Consider the following 20301-nt stretch of genomic DNA (forward strand, 5'->3'; position numbering starts at 1 on the left):
GTTGAGTTATCTCACCTTAAAGAGAAAAAGTGTCAGCTGAACAGCAATTTCACCTCTTGCTTTTGTATTAATGTGCGATGATTCTGTCCTAAGGCATGGCTCTTCTTTTTCTTTCCGTCCTCTAGTATGACAGTATTCTTTCTGTTCTCATAGTATGACATTAAAGAAAAGTGATACAATACTTATCTCACTTAAGCTAGTGAAAAATAACTTTTCCACTGGAAAACAGACCAAAATCTTCCCTTGGGGAAGATCAGATCAATATATGCTTACTGCTAGACTAAATTAAATGGGCAACTGATAACAGGCCAATAGTGAAAGCTGAGAAGGTAATTTTTTCAGCCAAATGTGCTCTTCCTGAAGGTGTGAAAAATATTCTAGGTTGGTTAAACATAGCTTTAGACAGGCATATCACTTTACAAGTGGGAAATGGGAGTTTTACATGATTAAGCTGATTTTGCATAGACCTGCATGGCTGATCCTGGTAGAAGGTGCTCTGCTGGAGGCCAAAAGGGAGACTGGGCCATATCAAACCTTCCAGACCCGGACAGCACTTTGCCTTCATGTTTCTTGCTGCTTCACTGTCGCTTTTAAGCACTTAATCTTATCTATTCCCAGGAACTGTACCCATTTTACAGTTTACAGTTGCTAATAAACCCGAAGTCCCGATTTCCAAAGAGCCAACAATATTTGCTTTCCAGGCCCTTTCTTTTGAAGACTTTGTTGGAAGTTGCCAGCTTCCTCTCAGTTTAATTGCTTTCCAGGGACAATGATCAAACTTTCTTACATCATTTCAGCTGAAACATTTGTTAACTGGGGAAATCCCAGCCTAGGCATGAGAAAGGGATGAGAAGGCTAAAACTGTGGAGTGTACTCCCGGGATGACCCTCACAGTACAAACATCTTCATTATGGGAGTAGCTTTGCAATGCCATCGTACCCTCTCATGTTCCAGTCTGAATAAGTCTGTTGACCTTTGGAACTGTGTGTAGTAGAACAAAACAGGTGTCTTGTAAAAGAACCGCAAAGTCCTCTGTTACTGCAGGAATAATAAAGACTACAACTGGACTGAAAGCATTCCACAAGAAAATGTTATAGCTTGATAACTGTAAAACCAAGGGTCAAACTGAACCCAAAGATCACAATAAATAAAAGCTCTCGAAGTCTATCTGAGTCACACACAATTCCCAGCTCTGTCTGCATGGCACAGCCAAACACATACACGTACAAGTAGATAAGTAGGCTAACTAGTAGACCCCTCAGCCTATTTTCAGTGCTGACTTCCCCATGTGATAGGTAATTTCTCACTGCTCTAAGAATTTAGTCAGAAAGCTTTGCTAACCAAGCGGCATGCAGAAGACATTTTAAAAGGAGTTGTTCATTAATGCTTCCTAAGGCTTCAGTGGCTGCTAAAGGCAAACAGAAAACGATCTCAGTTTTGCTGATTTGTCTCCTTGATCTGGAGGGGAGATGAAAAGAACAATTTGAGAGGGCAACACACTGATTAAGTGAATAACAACTGATATGAGTTAGACGCTAGCAAAGCAGAAAGTTGATAATGAACTACAGTATCAGGGAAAAACTGCTGTAGCAGAAGTGTGTCAAAAAGAGTAAGAAAGTTTAAGCAAGAATAAGGGAAGTACCAGATACAGTAGAAGTACTGCTGGTTTAAGAAGAAAAAAACTCCAGCAAATTATTCTAGAAAATTCTATCCAATTATTCTATCCAATATTCAATATTTCTACCTAGAAATATTACATACCAACCATTTGCTACAGTTTATCATCAATTATACTCTCATGATGATCTAATCTTTCTTTTCCAATTGTTTCAATTCCATGTTATATTATTACTACACTACTAGAAATGTTTTTCAGGAAATCCCTAAGATTTCTTTGTATGATTTTTTCTGCTGACTCATAAAATGATCCTGACCAAATTTGACATAAAATAAATAAAAGATCATAGATAACCTGTGAAGGCATAAGGAAGTAAACTGCATTTTTATGATGACAATTAGATGCAAGCATTTCTTCCTGAAAATAACATGTAACTAATTGCAATTGACGTATCCAAACATTTTTCACTGGGCTTATAGAGATCAAAGTCTTCTTACAAACTGTTACGCCTCTTTTGGCTCCAAAAACAGTTGTATAAATAGGACTGGTAACCCAATCCTTTTCTAACCACAAACGTGGGGACAGGGAACAATAATGGGAGTGTTTAGGAGTTTGATATTTTTGCTGTCTTTTCAGCTCCTGCATGTGGCAAAAGGTTCCATGGTGTGGCTAAATGAGAGTGGCTATGAAGATTTGGTTGTTGCAATTAATCCCACAGTGCCAGAAGATGCCAACATCATCTCAAACACAATGGTAAGAACACGCACATTTCCATGAACTGATTCTTAGTAGTTAAGAATGCCTTGACTTTTTCTACTTTGAAAGTAGCATGAGTCTCATTCATGTTAGTAGGACTTCTTGCCTGTGGTTTTGAATTAGTAATGGATGCATGAAGCCCACAGTTACCATATTAGCCATTTCTAATTTGCCTTGCCATCTTTTGCTGTTAGAAAGGGAATTTATTTCCTGAGACAGTGCTTATACAGAGATATCTCAGTTTGAAGACAGGCTGAAATTCTTTTAAGTAGCTTTCCATATTATCTTTACCTGAAAGAATGTCCTAAGAATTTTTTTTGATAGTCATTGGTTATACTATAATGTGTTGTTAGTTATCAGTCCTTCTAATGTTCCGTTTAAAATTGTTAAGGAAGAAGAAGAAAAAAATGTTAGATTTAGTGGCATTTCTGTCCATTGCAATCCATGTAGATACTTCAATGGATCAATTTCCCAATGATCAGATGGTGGCCAGGTTCCAAAGCAACAAAATTGTTTCTACAAGGTCAAATTGCTTTGGAGAAAACCTACTGAATAGGATACACATTCTGACAAATGCTCCAGATTTTCCAGGATGACTAATGCCTACAATACCCTGAAGTAGGATTATCACTATTCCGTGTCAGTTCTAAGATCAAGTATGAAGGATACTATCCTTTGGTTAGCAATAAAATTTACAAAATGTCCAGACTTCTTTCACCTAATGAAATCAGGTCAGCCACTGACTGTCCCCTTATTTAGCAATAAATGGAGTTTGGATCACTCAATTTTCACTGAAAGGCCACCAAATGTTTTTTAGGATAGAAGTGTGCAAGTAATGGCTACTGTTGATGTAAGATATCAACCATCTGATAAATTAGCAGTGGTGTCGTTATTATGAGAATTTGCTCTGATATTCCTCCTTCAGATCCTTTGAACCAATTAAGTACTCTGTTCTGTCTGCAGAGCAGGCAAGTGTTGGCATGAGGACAGCTGAAGTATCACATCTCATCACTGCTCAGCTTGTCATGGGGTTATCACTGACCACCACCCTCAGTCCTAGAAAACAATCTCTATAAGAAATCTCCCTTGTCTTAATTTTGCGTGTATGTTACCTGGATATATGTAATTGCTGTTGAGCCAGTATTAATTTAAGGATAAAATACTTGAATTCAGTAATTTTTATCTCACATCAAGGCTAGAGTGTAAATTTAATCACAATCTCTGATAAAGAGGAGGATTAGAGAACTGCTGAGAGAATCCAAGAACTACAACTTTTTTGTGGTTTTTTTTCACTCCTTCTATCTTAGTGAAAGCTGTAGTTCTTTCTAAGTTTTGTGTTATGTACACACTTCTGCTTTATCCTACTTCTGTTTTCTGAAGTATTCATTGCATGAACAGTCAAATTTGATTAATGCTGATATTAATGTGTTTTCTTTCACTCCACAGACAATGATCAAAGATGCTTCTAATTATTTGTTTGAAGCTACAAAACATAGATTTTTCTTCAAGTCTGTAAAAATTATACTTCCCAAAACATGGACAAAAAAGAACTATTTAAGATTAAAAACGGAATCATATGATAAGGTATGATTTAGAGAACTGTTTACAATTAGAACAAGAAAAATCAAGACTACATTATGAATCACAGCAAAAGTTATGACAACTCCTGGAAGTTCTTACTTGGGAGATTTAGTGGGAGTGTTGATAAGAAGAAAATAATTTCAGGACTTCATTTATTGAAAAAGAATGACCTAACCCTTCCCTTCACCAACATTACATATGCCTTTGGTCTTACTGTCACAGGCAGATGTCATCATAGCAGACCCTCATTTGAAATATGGAGATGAACCCTACACCTTACAGTATGGAGGATGTGGAAAGAAAGGTCGATACATCCATTTCACACCGAACTTCATGTTAGATAGCAGCTTGGTTCAAGTTTATGGAGAAAGAGGTAACACTACAATTTAACTTTCTGCTTTATTATTAATATAAAATGGCCATTATTTTTTAAATTCAATTTTGCCAAACCAAAAAAGACTTGGAAGAGAGTCACTTTTTTGGAAGTAGTAAATAACTGCGAGGTATCTCAAGCTAAATATTCAAGAATTGGATCCAGAAGTTGCTAAATTCTTTAAAAACGAAAATATTACTATTCTGCATTTCACTTCTGCCATTAGCAGTAGCCATCCTGTTATGAGCACTTAGTGAGTAAAATGTCAGTGTACATATATATGTAAATATATATATATTTATATTTTTATATTTTATATATAAATATGTACTATATAATATAATACAATGCATAATATATAAAATAATATATAATATTTTATATAAAAATATATATATTTACTGTATATAAAGATCAGTGTACATATGTGATTTTCTACTATTGTGTCAAAAATGTAGAGCTTTGCTGCCCTGTGAGATAGACCCAACAAAAAAAAAAAAAATTCCTCATCTGATGTTTGGCAGCTTGGAAAAAAGTATCTCTATAATAATGCCTTCATTTCTATAAGTCTGATATGAAAAACAGTTCAAGTCTTGCTCACTAAATTGTTGATTTCCTATTAGATGACTGACATTATCTACCTGGTGTCATACAAAGCATTAGTTCTTGCATCAGGGTCAGAGCAATTCAAGCATGCAGGCTGGGCAACGAGTGGAATGAAAATTGTCCTGAGAAGAAGGAGTTGGGGGGCATTGGTGGACAAAAAACTAATATGAGCCAGCAGTGTACCCATGCAGTTCATAAAGCCAAGCATACCCTTGGCTGCATCAAAGGAAATGTAGGCAGCAAGTTGAGGAAGTGATTCTCTCCTGCTCTGCCCTTGTGAGCCTCCACTTGCAGCAGTGCATCCAGGCCTGGGACCTCCAAGACAAGAAAGATTTGTAGCTGCTGGGATGGGTCCAGAGGAGGTGACAAAGTTGATCAAATTATGGAAGAACCTCTCAAATGGAGCAAGGCAGAGGGAGCTAGGGTTGTTCAGCATGAGAAGATGCTAGGAAGACAGCATTACTTCCTTCCAATATCTTAAGGGGCCTACAGGAAAGATGGGGTAGGATTCTTCAACAGGGAGAATAGTCATAGGACCAGGCTTTAAACAGAAAGAGGGTAGATTTAGATTCAGCGTAAGCAAGAAATTCTTTATCAGTGGGTGTTGAGGCACTGGCACAGGCTGCCCAAAGAAGCTGTGGGTGCTCCATCCCTAGAAGTGTTAAGACCAGGCTAGATGGAGCCCATGGCAGTCTGATCTAGTGAGTGGTGTCCTTGATATGGCAGGGGTTGAAAACAGATGGTCTTTAAATCTCTTCTAATCCACATTATTCTGCAATATATGATTTTTGCCTCCAGAAAAAATTATTATCCCTCTTGCTTAACTATTTCACAATCTTCTAGCATTACCTGAGATAAGAATTATTTTAGCTTCTTAAAATGTAAAATAATAATACCAGGTATGTTTTAAACTGTTTTATTTTGATAACGCACATATTATTGCTTTTCAACAGGTAGAGTTTTTGTCCATGAGTGGGCTCACCTTCGTTGGGGCGTGTTCGATGAATATAATATCAACGCGCCTTTTTATGTTTCTGAAAATGCAGGTGTTCAGGCAACAAGGTATCATATGTCATTTTTCTGCTTTTACATTGCACTCTTTCAAACACCTAAACAATCTTTTTGGTATTCTTGCAATGTGTGCCGAGTTGTTACTGTGTAGTCTGTGTCCTGTTCATATCATTAGAAGATGCCTATTCAGCATTGCCTGTCCCATGCTCTGTGACCCAGAAAGCAACAGCTGCCATCAGGGATGTTTTGTAACAGGTTCTACAGCTCAGTCTGGATAATCTTTTGCTTCATATGCAACTTCAGACTTTAGTCACCACTGGTTATATACTTAAGATAATTTTATTAAATAGCAGTTATCAACAACACAGAAATTCCCCAGTGAAACCTCTGTGATTTTAAACAGCTTCTACAAAGGAACACATAACTGCATGGACATAAAGAATTAGTTCACATTTTCCTTCTTTTTTAGTCCAGGCATTTCAACACAGTCTGTTGCACTGCAACTATTAGCAGAATAACTTCTGTGTATTACCTACAAATATCACAAGAAATTTATCAACACATCAACAGGAGCCCACAAGTATTTTATGATTATAAACACTTCTAGATTAGTTTAAGGACTCTTCCAGGAATAGAGATTGTCTACCCGTGTACTTGTGTGGTGTCTAGGACCGTGCTGTGCCAATGGCAATTTGTCTTCAGGCAGCCAAAATTTACAAAAATAACCACTTATGGATTATGTATAGTTTACCAGCCCTGCCCATGTTCTCATCCCCTAGGTGTTCAGCTGGTGTCACTGGTAAACCTGTGTTTCAAAATTGCATTGGGAACAAGTGTGAGACAAGAGAATGCCAATACGATGGTCAGCTATATGAAGCTGGATGTGCATTTGTACCGGAGCTAAATCAAAACAGCAAAAGTTCTATTATGTATATGCAATACTTACCTTCTGTAAGTATTATTAAACCTTTCTGGAGTGAGAATTTACCAGCAATAGTCAATAAATGATCAGTTATGCTTCTTTGATCCTTTTCTATCTATTTCAATGAATATGAATGATTCTGTCATTGCTAATAAGGTAAGTTCCAAAGCACAGCTGCAGTACAAAGCAGCTGTTGGAACCAATCTGAAGGATGCTTTGTGTCAATAAGTGCGAGATTCGCTGAAATCTCAGCACCCTTCTCACTTCTCTTTTGGAAAATCAGATCAGAGGGCATAAGAGTGAAGCATTCTTGTCAAATGCCTTGGCCATAGCATAGCTGTTAAAGAATTATTTTTTACACTCCATTGCAGAGCAATCTTATCTTTCTTCTTGTCTATTAAGATATTGTTTGGCCAGGGACCGTGGCACACAGGAAGGTCACTGAAAAAATCTTTATGTGTCCTGTCTCCCACCACCAACTTCATACTTTCTGAAAATCTTTCTTATATTTAAACTGCTGGGTTAAAAATTCTTAGAAATTTCAATCTGACTTTTTAGGTGGTCGAATTTTGTGATAAATATACTCACAATTATGAGGCTCCAAATATGCAGAATAAGATATGCAACTACAAAAGCACATGGGAAACAATCATGGAATCTGATGACTTTCGCAACTCATCTATTGTTACTAGCCTTAAACCTCCATTTGAGACCACCTTCCAGCTACTGCAAACTCAAGACAGAGCAGTCTCATTAGTATTGGATGTTTCTGGGAGCATGGCAGCGGTAAGAATAAACATTTTATAAGCAACTTTGTGCAAAAATTGTATGAAGCAAAAAAAAAGTGACAAAAGTAAAAATATTTTTAGTCAATTCAGTCCCCAACTATGTTATTTGAGAAAAAAAAAATAGGATTACTGTCATTCTCATCAGTGATTTTTTTTAAGAATTCCTATCAGAAATCATTGCAAAATACTGAGAGTTGTAGGCCAAATTTGATTGTGTTTTCTTGTAAAATCTCTATTTAATAAGTTCCCCACCTCTATTCCGGACCTAGAAAGATGGTGCCTTCATATTTCTTACAAGTAGAAAAATACTTAGGTAGCACTTTACACTGCATTGTCATTATGAATCATTGTCAATTTTTAAATTAAAATGTAGGTTGCAAAATGTCAACAAATTAGATTTTCTTTCCTCATCACAATTTTGCTCTTTGGAATCAAGAGTGTGAGCCGCCATAAAGCTGTATCATTTTAAGACAGCTGAGGCTAAATTCCCGCCCTCCCCCCGATAAAATTTTACATAGATTTATTTTTTCAGTTTCCTGTGGCAGAATATGATAAGCTTGTTCATGTCTGCAAAGTTTAGTGAAGATCCCTGCATATATGTGCTTATTTGCATACAAATCCTAATACACTTATAAAAATGTAAGAAATGTGATCACCTGTAGTAAGGTGGCATAATTATAAGTGCAGGTAGGTATGTCATGATTTACTAATAGACTTCAAACCTGCACGCACGCTTGAACAGCTTTCACAAATCAACCAAAATATTCTTGAATTTCTTCACCCATAACTGTCTCTTTCAAAGTTCAGTAGTGAGCCATGACCATTACTCTTTCACTGAAACTATTACAGTTTCAGAGTTTAATTTGTCACATGAATTCAAGCCCAAAAACTGCTCATCACAAGAAAATAACTCAGAAGGCTCTATCACATTGAGAGATATTAAGTTTTTTGTCAGTTGTATTTTAAATAAAAACATAGGTGAAGAAGCATAAAGCAGTGTCAGCTCAGATTCTATAGGTATGGCATAAACATAATAATAATACTAGAATTCTCCTAAAGTAGTCCTCCAACAGATCTATTTTGAAACATGCCATTCTAGTCCAGAGCTTGAGACTGATCTTCAGCAAAGATTTGCAATCATAATACATCATATGAATTTTATAATACAGGTATCTAACAATCATAATACATTTTGCTAAAGCAGTTAGTAAATAATGTAATGCTGAAACATTACCAAAAAATATACTGCATGAATAGCTATAGCTGTAGAGAGAAATGTTTCCAAATATAACTGTATTGTTTTTTTGTTAGTAATCTCTTCAAATATTTGCATTTAACATATTCATGCTTTTACCTTAATTAATGTTATTTATATTTCCAAACTACTTAATCTCTAGGCTAAGTTACTCGTCAGGCATTATAGATGTTGCCCTCCTGCATTGCCACCATGTCATGAAAGTGACAAAAAATCTTGATAAAGAATAAAGCTATTATATCAGAAGATAGATCTTTCCTGATGACATCTCTCTTGGAAGCTGCACTATGCTGCATTTTCATGGTACCAGAACATGGTACACACATCCTGTATGTTAGAACTGAGCATACATATTTTACACTTTGCTGATCATTTTTAATTACAGTCAACATCAAGAATTTCCTATATTTTGTTATTAGTCAAAGCTTTTCAGAAGAGACTGCATTCTAAAGATGTTATTTTTTATTCACAAACAGTCTAACCGCATCACAAATCTCCGTAATGCTGCGGAGGTCTTTATACTCCAAATTATTGAACTCGGTTCCTGGGTTGGAATTGTCACATTTGAATCTTCTGCGACTGTAAGAAGTTTATTGGTACAAATAACCAGTGCCTCAAGACGTCAAAGTCTTGTTCAGTATTTGCCTACAACTGCTAGTGGAGGAACCAATATCTGTGCAGGCATTGAGAAAGGACTGCAGGTAAAGTACAATGTTCTCATCCAGAGGAGAACCACAGAGATGATCAGAGGGCTGAAGCACCTCTCCTACAATAACAGGCTGAGAGAGCTAGGGCTCTTCAGCATGGAGAAGACTCCTCAGGGACTTTACAGTGGTCTGCCAGTACCTGGAGGGGGCCTACAGGAAAGCTGAGGAGGGACCTTTTATAAGGGTGTGTAGTGACAGAACAAGGGGAAATGGCTATAAACTGGAAGAGGGTAGATTCAGACTAGATAGGAGGAAGAAATCCTTTACTGTGAGGGTGGGGAGGCACTGGAGAAGATTGGTCAGTGAGGCTGTGGATGCCTCCTCCCTGGAGGTGTTCAAGGTCAGGCTGGACGGGGCTTTGAGCAACCTGGTTTAGAGGGAGGTGTCCCTGCCTACAGCATGAGTCTGGAACTAGATGATTTAAAGGTCCCTTTGAACACAAACCATTCTATGATTCTATGATTCTACGATTCTGTAATTTAACATTTACTAAATCTAAGCAATTGTATATTGCATTATCAATTGCAATAATATTGAAACAACTTTACTATTAAATAAAAATTCAAACATTGATTAAAGAAGAAATTAGTCTTACATTTGAAGATAACAGTTCTAATGTATACATTAACTGCTCTCTGGAAGAAGCAAGTATTTAAAAGTTATTCACCTGTTTGTGTCTCACTTTTTTTTTAATGCAGATAATTACAGAAAAAATTGGTACAACATATGGTTCAGAAATTGTGTTACTGACAGATGGAGAGGATTCAGGTATGTCAGTCTGCCGTGAAAGAGTGAGAGAAAGCGGAGCAATAATTCATACCATTGCACTGGGCCCATCAGCAGCATCAGAACTAGAAGAATTTTCAAATATGACAGGTAAATACCCCAAATAAACTCTTTCTCTGGCATTCATATTCAAGTATGAAAATGTCATCGCAAAGCAATTAATTGGTCTGGAAAAAAAAATAAATTTGATTTGTAATGAATTTAAAACATTTAATTTTAAAGAAGTCCGGTTTTCATGACAAGCTATTTTTAATGCAAACAAGCAGAACTCTTAAGATATCCAGTTCTGCTTTAAGAGTTGTCTTGATTTGAAAAATAGAGTAACATGAAAGTATCCTGTTAATAAGGAGATTTCATTATAATATTCTTATGTAGGACATAGGAAGTAGTGTTCTGCAATTACTCAGATTTTATTTCTGGCATAGCATGCAATGACTGGAATGCTCTACATAATTAAACTTATAAGCATTTTTAAAACTATGTACATACCAAACTTTTTACCAGCTTTTGCAGCTGAAGTGCAGTGGCTAGGAAACTGTAAATGCCATGACTGAGCTTGTCACAAGCGAGCTGTCAACTTAGCTGGAGAACTGTAGTTTTAAAACAAGCATTTAAAACTGCTCATAGGGGTGCTGCTTCATGCTACAATACCTGAAACATGCCATGTAAGACAGAACTTGCATAGCTCTAGAAAGAAATGTGACTCCAACAAGTATGGTGAATAAATACTTTTATATGAGAGGTGCACATGCTGTGTATATTCAGAGTTACACCCACATCTAGAGTCCCCAGAGTCAAGCAGTCAGACTCTTCCTGACTCTGGGAGGATAAGACATGGCTCCAGAACCAAAAACACTAGGAAAAGTCCCAAAATGCTGTACTTACATTATTCTACAAGGAGTGAATTTTAAGCTACCGAGAGAAAGAATGAGCTGATCATACAAGTCAGAATAGATATTTTCATGAATTTATTGTGATTCATGTGCTAACACATTAAGAAAAAATGTGTTTCCTTTTCTGGTTTGTGAACAAATTGTCTGTGTTATTAAGAAAATTTGGTACCAAAAGTCACCAGAAGTCAAGTGGCATTTTTACAGTATAAATCAGTATCACTGAATCTTTTATTCTTGTTTTTCAGGAGGTTTAAAGCTTTATGCTGTAGATGTAGATGTCCCCAGTAAACTAATAGAAGCGTTCAGTGAAATTACTGCAGGAAGTGGCGATATTTCTGAACAATCTATTCAGGTTTGGACAATTCTATCTCCTATGCATTTTTTTTGATCAGTAACTGAACGAAATTAAATACTAATGATCCTAAATGGATAGTGGCTCAAATTGAATATAGTGTCAAACAAAATTTTTAGTCACCAGCTACAGTTACAGTGGAATAAATGTATTGCCTTAACTTGACACTTCTGCCCCATTCTTCTCCCCCAGAAGAAAACAAGATTAAGTTCATGACAAGTTATTTTTCAATTGCAGATGTAATTTTCATACTTACTAAACAGCAATAAAACAAATTTTATCTCTCTCACAGCTAGAAAGCAAAGAACAAACTGTTCCTTCTTCAGGATGGATAAATGATACTGTGACCATGGACAATACTGTGGGAAATGACACTTTCTTTGTCTTTTCATGGAGCATAAAGCAGCCATTTTTCTTTCTGAGGGACCCTAAAGGAAAAGAATATAGAAGTTCAGACTTTACAATTGACACTTCAAACTTAAAAACAGCTAGACTCGGTATAAATGGCACTGCAGAGGTAAAAACAGGAAGATTTTTTTTTTTTGTATATTTGTTTCTGAATTAGTATTTACAGTAAACTTACATCCCCTCTCCTCTCCTCTCCTCTCCTCTCCTCTCCTCTCCTCTCCTCTCCTCTCCTCTCCTCTCCTCTCCTCTCCTCTCCTCTCCTCTCCTCTCCTCTCCTCTCCTCTCCTCTCCTCTCCTCTCCTCTCCTCTCCTCTCCTCTCCTCTCCTCTCCTCTCCTCTCCTCTCCTCTCCTCTCCTCTCCTCTCCTCTCCTCTCCTCTCCTCTCCTCTCCTCTCCTCTCCTCTCCTCTCCTCTCCTCTCCTTCATAATGTTTTAAATACATTTGTATCTTATTTGCAGGTGGGAGATTGGCATTACTACATTCAAAATGATTATACAGCAGCTCAAATTATATCAGTAACAGTTACCTCTCGAGCAGCCTCTTCTGACATTCCTCCTGTGACTGTGCACGCCTACATGGAGGTGGCAAATATAGCACCTAATCCAGTTGTTGTTTATGCAGAGGTTAGCCAAGGATTCTTGCCTGTTCTTGGTGCAACAGTGATAGCCACCATAGAGAACGATCTTACAGCAGTAAGCCTTCCTCTTTTTGATAATGGTACAGGTAAGGTTCCACATACATAGCAAAGATATTTGCATTTATGCAAATGGGAATCCAAATGTGTGTGTTGCCATCAAACTTATCATGTATCATGACATGGTTACATCTTAAATAAGAGCAAAAATAAAAAAAGTAACTTACTGTTTTAAGACAGAAGTAAGCTACAAGTATTTATTTGGTGAGAACAAAGAATTGGGTCTTACACTGAAAAACTGTCACATTTTTACTGTGTTGCTGCTGTGTGAGCAGAACTGGTGATGGCAGAAGGTAAATTGCTCATATCTACTTCTGTTTCATGCAGCCATCTGACCTCACGTGGCAAGGTAAAAAGAAGGCTAGCTGTTTTGTTAGTCCATCTCATATTCTCTGAAGATGGACCACAACCCTATCATTAGCTCACCAAAAACTAGCAATATCTCTTTTTCATGTTTAAATACATGCATTATTGTTCTTTTAAAAAATATTTTTTTCTTAGAGCAATAGCTAAACATTCTGGAATTCAGCATCCCTTAATCTCTTTTTATCTTTCCTCCTCCTCTTCTCCATTAGTATTCTCACCAATGATGCAGACTTGTAGCTTTATGAGTTCAGTAGTAGTCAATAGTATCATCTCATTCTGACCTGGTTTTCACATTGTCATACTTAGAAATACAGTAAGACTTCAATGGGTTATCTTGTGTTTCTTAAACACCATCTCTCTTCCGAACTGGTGAGATTTTTTGCAATGCTGCTAAAATTTAGAATAGTTTGCTTGGATGCTAGACCATTTGTTCCAGAAGCTGTGCAAGTTCACTTAAAGAGAAAGAGCCTTTTATTGATGAACTCCTGGGCCAGAGGTTATTATGCTGGTGGTTATTCTTTTTTGTTTGTTTGTTTTTGTTTTGTTTTGTTTTCCAGATACTAACCAGTGGTTTACCTAGTTAAAAGTGTCAATGAAAATCATTCTTTTAAGCAAAATATGTTTAAAATACTGTGGGACAACATCTGTTTTTAAAGATGTCTACATTAAAAAAGCGTTGTCAGATTCTCTGCACTGTAATGTTCAGGTTTTATATTTGTGTATGAATTAACCTTATTTAACAGCAGGTATCTTGTTCTAGAGATTAATTCTCTATAATTCAATATGAAGGTGCTGATATGACCAAGAATGATGGAGTCTACTCAAGTTATGTTACTTCTTTAAATGGTAACGGAAGATACAATCTAAAAGTGAGTGCCCAAGGGAGAAAAAAAACCATAAGACTTGGCCATAGGCAAAATAGAGCCTTGTATGTACCAGGCTACATAGAAAATGGTAAGAATACTTGTAAACCAGATTTTTATTTGTGTGATTTTCATGTGTGTGGGGATCTAAAAACATAGCAAGTGAGATCATTCAGAGTCACAATAATGATATTTAATCTTAATAGATGTTCCACCAATCATTTTTACTATGAAACAAAACAAATCACTTCCCACTGTTGTTTCCTATGTAGAGGAATAATGTAAGTTATCAACAATTAAAAACAATTTTTTCTTTCTGCTATGAAAGGATAAATATTACTCACAGTCTGTGTATCAGCAGCTCAGAAGAAAAATTTTCATAGTTCTGGGATTTTAAAATGGAATGTTCAACATTCAACCTTAGTACACAAATTAATGCTGGTAGAAAATGACACTTTTGCGTTCTTTTTTTTGTTTTATTTTGTTTTGAGTGCTTCTCCAACTTTATGTTGGAGATGCTTTTGTTGTTGCAAATTAAAATTTACACAGATGTACATAGAACAATTTAGAAGAATCAACATAAAAGATTGTCTAAAAATCACCCAATGTATGTCCTATAAAATACAAGTTCTTTTAAAGTCTGCAGTGTGTAGAAAGATGTAAAGAACCAAATTATTATAGCTAATATATACAACCTGCTTTACTAATAATAGCATCGTTTCCAGTTTCCACACATTTCAGACTTCTACTGTTTGAATTTCTTAAATAGTATGTTCAGCATTCTGAGGTCGTCTTATTTGCTGTCTTACCTCACCAACTTCTATTAAATTAGAATAAGGAAAATAAAAATGAATAAAAATAAAGATGAGGTGAGGTAATAAAATACAGTGAAAATAAAAAGAAATGTAGATCAGAGTTTTGTCATGGTGAAAGTTGAACATTTTTTCACACAGGTAAAATTCAGATGAATGCACCAAGACCTGAAGTTGCTGATGAAGAAATCCAAGCCAATTTGGGGAGTTTCAGTCGAATTTCAACAAGTTCTATTAAACTGGATAATTCGCCAAATCCAACATCAGGTTTTCCACCCTGTAAAATTACAGACCTCGATGCTTATATAGAAAATGAAACAGTAGTGTTGACTTGGACAGCTCCAGGAGGTGACCTTGACAATGGAAAAGGTGAGTAGGACACTTCATGGGATCAGACTGATCCTTCTGTCCTAATGGATACGCCCTAAGGACCATCAGTCAGGGATGAGGGCTACATCTTTTCCACCAAATAATGGTACCATATAGAAAGTGACCTTGTTGCACAGTACATGTTTTAGTTCTCCTTATTTCTTTTTTCACACTAAAAAAAACAAGCAAAAAAAAAAAAAAAAAGAAAAAGAAGTAAAGCAAGGAGTATTACTATTAAAGAGGCAAACAAATAAATTATAATCACAAGACACTTCAGTAAAAGAGCTTAATCCATGTTTGTGCATAATTTAAGGAGGAAAAAAAAATCAATGAGATGGGTAGAATATGCACTTGTTCCCAAATAAACTACACAGGAAAAAGGAAAACTAATTGCAGCTGTAATGTACAAACATTTCTTTGTGTAGACTGCAGTCTATGTGATCAAACATGCAATATAAAGTTATGTACATTATGATTTCAGATTTTAATCTTACACATCTGAAATTGACAAATAAGAAATCCTGCAAGGAAAAATCTCTTTCTTTTTTTTAATCCCAACTTCTTTTATGCAGCTATTTTATAGCTGAAGTGATCAGTCATTGCACTGTAGTTAAAGGCAACACTGTATTAGATAAGGCAAAACTGTATTGGTTTGGAGCTGAACATATCATGCTTGACTCTATTATGTAAACAGGAAATGAGATATTCATAACAAGAAGAGAAAGGGAGAAGTGCAAACTCTTGAAAAGCTACAACCTTGGCATAGAAACAGTAGAATTCCCCTCAGATTAGTTGAACACATGTATAGCAACATAACTACAGTTTCTCTGGCTATAGACAAATGAGAGAATCGTTGTGTCTTACACAGTTTTTGGTATCAAAACCTCATGCTGAGAGAGAACACAGGCCAAATGTGACAGACCCCTACTGTCTACATATATATTTTAATTGCTGTTTTTCTTTGGATAGCAGAATATAGTCCTTGCAAAGATAAGAATATTGATGAAACAATGTTCTCAAATAGAAGGAGATTCCAGACTTGGAAAAAACAGACTCTTGATGCTGCAAAGCGAGGGTTAAGAGCAATCCTGTCAATCTCCCATGCTAAGCAATGCAGTCTGTAGTAAAATAGGAAATTTTCCAAAACAGTTCTAGAAGTTCAATACTGTCACCTCAAGCAGGGATATTATAACATCTATATTAATTTGTTTCTACATGTACTCTTCTTCCCCTAGCTGATCACTACATAATAAAAAGCAGTGCAAATCTTCTGGTCCTAAGAGATGAATTTGATAATGCTGCTTCTGTGGATTCCTCCCATCTCATACCTCAGGAGGCTGGTAGCTCAGAAACATTGACATTTAAACCAGTAAATTTGGTAATAGAAAATGGTACTGTAATCTACATTGCCATACGTGCTGTTGATGATACAAACTTGATTTCAGATACATCAAATATAGCAAAAGCAACTTGGTTTATTCCTCCAAAAGCATCTGTGCCTTCAGATGAAGGCAATGCCAGTGGTGGTGTTAACATTACACTAATAGTGGCAGTTGTAGCTGGATGTGTAGTACTTGTCTGTATAATTATAAGTTCAACTGTGTGTATTTTACAAACACAAAAGAAAAGAAGGGATCCTGCAATCAGAATGTAACAGTATTGGTAAAATGCTTTGAAAAAGAAAAAAAGGAATATAGAGTAATTTTTGTCATGTATAAATTTCAAAGCAGGGAAATGCAATTTAATGTAAGTACACTTATTTTATGCAGATATGTATTTGTCTTTTTGATTGTGTTGTAGATTTTAAAAACTGTGCCTTAAACATGTGTACTTTCATTTCTTTCTATGAAATATAAGTACTTAAGTCTTCTCTCGAGAGATCTTTCCAATATAGCATGCTTTATTTTCGTGCTAAATAAAGAAGAGAAAGGAAAACCACATTTCCCCTTTTTTTTATTCTGCATATAATAGTCAAGTAAGACAAATTGGGAAAAGAAGTCAGAAAGTGTTTCAAATAGTGCTATATGGCTTTCTAAATATATTTTACCAGCTCTCTTGGCAGCCTGTTCTTGTGCTTTGTCAGACCCACTGTAAAAAAGTTCTTCCTCGTATTTATGTGCAACTTCCCATGTTCCATTTTTTGGCCATTGCTCCTTGTCCTGTCACTACACACCACTGAAGACTCTGGCCTCAACCAGCTGCATCCTGCACTTCAGATATTTATAAACACTGATCAGATCCCCTCTCAATCTTCTCTAGGCTGAACATCCCCAGCTCTCTCAGCCTTTGCTCATACAGGAGACACTCCAGGCTCTTTATCATCTTTGTTATCCTCCTCTGTACTCCTAAGAGATCCCTGTCTTTTTTTGAGCTGGAGAGCCCAGAAAGACAGTACTCCAGATGTGGCTTCACCAAGGCAGAATAAAGGGGAAGGATCACCTCCCTTGGCCTGCTGGCCACAATTTTTAATGCAACCAACACTCTTTTTAATGCACCCAATACTTCCAGAATGAGTGTATAAGTACTTTCAGAATGAGAGTTACAGAGTGTATGCAAATGAGCATATGGGAAATGTTCTTAAGTAGAGAGTAATGAAAGCAATAAAATAGGAGCTAGGAAAAGCTTTTATGTAACGAGGCAACTTAGAATATTAATTCACAAGTTCTGCTATTTCTTTATCTAGTGTCCAGTTTTTTGGGTTTTTTTTGTAATTTTCTGTATTTCTACAGAGTGTTTTTTTCTTAATAAGCCTTACTAATGGATGAATTTTCACATCTAAAATTCTATTTCCTCAAGCAATAACAAATGTTTTAATTTCAGTTAATATCAAGGCAGAAATAGTGGACACATTTTAGAAAACAGGTTACTTTGGAGAAGAGAGTCAGAAATAAAAGGACAATTTATGGTATTAGTTCTCTTTAACAGCTTTCAGGTCACTGAATGTCTATTTTCCAGACAAAAGTTTCCTTTTGGTTGCCTCTCAGGAAGTGCTCAAGAAGTTGCTCATTCCCAGAAGTGTTTCTATGGCTGCTACATACAAGTTCTTTCACAGGACACAATCATAATAAGCAGGTTACATCACTGTTTCTGGAACCGTTTCCTGACATTATATAAAAAGATTACAGAACTTACTCATACAGTCTTCATGAGCTAAGGCAATCCACCTCGGACACCCAACCCTACCAGCCCAGTGAGCAGAGCTTCAGTAGACTATCGCGTGGTGACACTGACACCTAGTGGGCTCTAACAACACTTCCAGTTTTTCCAAATGTTCCTAAAAAGTTTTGAACAAAGCATCTCCCTCTGGGATGCTCTGACCATAACATAAACGCATATTTGAGAGTCAAATAAAATACGATTAATCCGGGGTTGAAATTCTTATTTAAGTATGGCACTTACCCTTAGAGAATGAAGGTGATTCATTTGAATTTTGTGGGTAAATGTCTAAAGCATTCAGTTCAAGCACCACAGCATTTAGCACACATCTCCTGAACATCTTTGCAAGACAGACATGTTTTGCTTTTTCATCTTTACAATGACAGGGTGTATGGTAACTGCTGAGTCATGGCCTGAACCGCTGATTGAGCACCTGGAGAAATGACCCAGCCAGCTCTGGGAGCACAGGTGAAGGCAATTCACCTGTGCTACCAGAGCAGGCTCCACCCCTTTTAAACCTCTTTTAATGACTGACTGCCACCAAGGAAGGATCTTGCTTGAGATCCCTTATTTGTGGAGTTTTTCCTGTGAGCATAGATCCTTGAAGATGGGTGAGCATTCCGTTTTCTTCTTTCTTTGCAACAATTTTTCATTGTGTTGATCCTATTGCTATTACATGGAATAAGACTTTCACTTATTTCAATTATTACCTTTACACCAATGTATTCTGGAAAACTGCACGGGTTGGGTTACCAGTCATTGACACAAATGCTGTAGTCCAGTTTAGATTAACTAGAGAAAATGTACTTATTGAAGTAAAAAACCTATGAGCTTTATTCTGAAGTATGATATTCCAATGCTTTTAAAATAACTTTAGCATCCTGAATGGTAGGAAGTAGACTTCACATCACAAAGAAATTTAGTTTAATTATTTCTAAGTTACAAATGTGGCAGAACTGCAGTACCACATGATAAAGTGACTTTCCCACAGTCATCAGCAGGAAAACGTTAGAGATGCAACTGTATCTCCAGTCATCAACCTGTTATTGCACAGTAAAAAGGAGAGCCTTCAGAGTTTTCTTTCAATTTTTATTTCAATAGGGGCCAGTTCTGGCCTGTAGAATTCCCTATGCAGTCTTCCTCTGAGTATAGCTTTTTCTAAGGCAGGCAGTTGGAGTGTGGGACGAAATTATTATCTTGCCTGGGTAACAAAATAACTCACTATTGCTTTAGGAAGTATGAAACTGTGAGGACAAAAATAACAGAAAATGTTTTTCATCAAAGTCTGATTGTAGACAAATATAGTCTGGTTCTCTGAAATTTCAGGGCCTCAGCCCACTGACTGCTTTGCCATTTGCTGTTGGCTGTCATAGGATGCCATGGTAAGGAGAGAGACAGTAACAGCTGCTGTGCACTGATGTGGAAGGGAGCATTAATTCTTACTCAGAGACCTGCAGTTTCTAGATGGGAAGCATGCTGTTGAGAACAGCTGCTTTCTGGCTCTGACAAATACAGTCCCCAGATTTTTCATGAAAGTCCGACTGTGCATAGGCCTGACAGCTGGCACTACTGATTTTCTTTACTCACTTATTATCAAACTAAGCTCACAGTTGTTAATACTGGCATGGATGTACACACACAAACAAGGGCTCTTTCCCCTTTCAGCGAAATACTTTTTGACCATTAAATTGAGAGAAAATTTCAAAGTGTTTCTTTACAATGACACAAACTTTTTTCCCTGCAACTACATTAATGAATGTTAAATCAAATTTACCTTTTGCATTTTGGAAATCTGGTTCAAGGATTGCAGGTGTTCTTCAGATTATTTGTTGTTCTGCAGAGGTGTGAATGGTAACATGCTTCCAGATCTCTAAATTTCCAGCTGCTCAACTGCATTAAAAGAGGATGCAAGTACGTAAATACAAATAAAATGGGTATTCTGTGCAAATATGATTATTCAACTGTGGTATATGAATAGAAAGGG

At 36.5% G+C, this 20301-nt stretch overlaps 1 protein-coding gene across 1 annotated transcript; it reads left to right on the forward strand.

The window, feature by feature from the left end:
• Positions 1–2178: 2178 nt before the first annotated feature.
• On the forward strand, positions 2179–17034 carry LOC136051660 (calcium-activated chloride channel regulator 1-like). The gene is made up of 14 exons (XM_065741205.1): positions 2179–2371; positions 3821–3958; positions 4178–4328; positions 5888–5996; positions 6725–6896; positions 7426–7653; positions 9387–9611; positions 10316–10493; positions 11542–11648; positions 11941–12165; positions 12516–12780; positions 13907–14071; positions 14934–15161; positions 16397–17034. The coding sequence occupies exons 1-14, from the start codon at positions 2213–2215 to the stop codon at positions 16813–16815; spliced, it is 2769 nt and encodes a 922-aa protein (XP_065597277.1). The 5' UTR covers positions 2179–2212; the 3' UTR covers positions 16816–17034.
• The last annotated feature ends 3267 nt before the right edge of the window (positions 17035–20301 follow it).

Source organism: Cyrtonyx montezumae, unplaced genomic scaffold (assembly GCF_038088225.1).
Source record: "Cyrtonyx montezumae isolate F1298 unplaced genomic scaffold, pur_monq_1.0 scaffold_1, whole genome shotgun sequence".
Classification (NCBI taxonomy): Eukaryota; Metazoa; Chordata; class Aves; order Galliformes; family Odontophoridae; genus Cyrtonyx; species Cyrtonyx montezumae.

What these genes read in the sequence shown, in the direction of transcription:
- LOC136051660 (XM_065741205.1), top strand. Translation starts at nt 2,213, where the DNA reads ATGGGAGTGTTTAGGAGTTTGATATTTTTGCTGTCTTTTCAGCTCCTG. An exon ending in ATATGCAATACTTACCTTCT is followed by an intron (nt 6,897 to 7,425) that starts GTAAGTATTATT and finishes CTGACTTTTTAG; the next exon opens with GTGGTCGAATTTTGTGATAA. An exon ending in GTATAAATGGCACTGCAGAG is followed by an intron (nt 12,166 to 12,515) that starts GTAAAAACAGGA and finishes TCTTATTTGCAG; the next exon opens with GTGGGAGATTGGCATTACTA.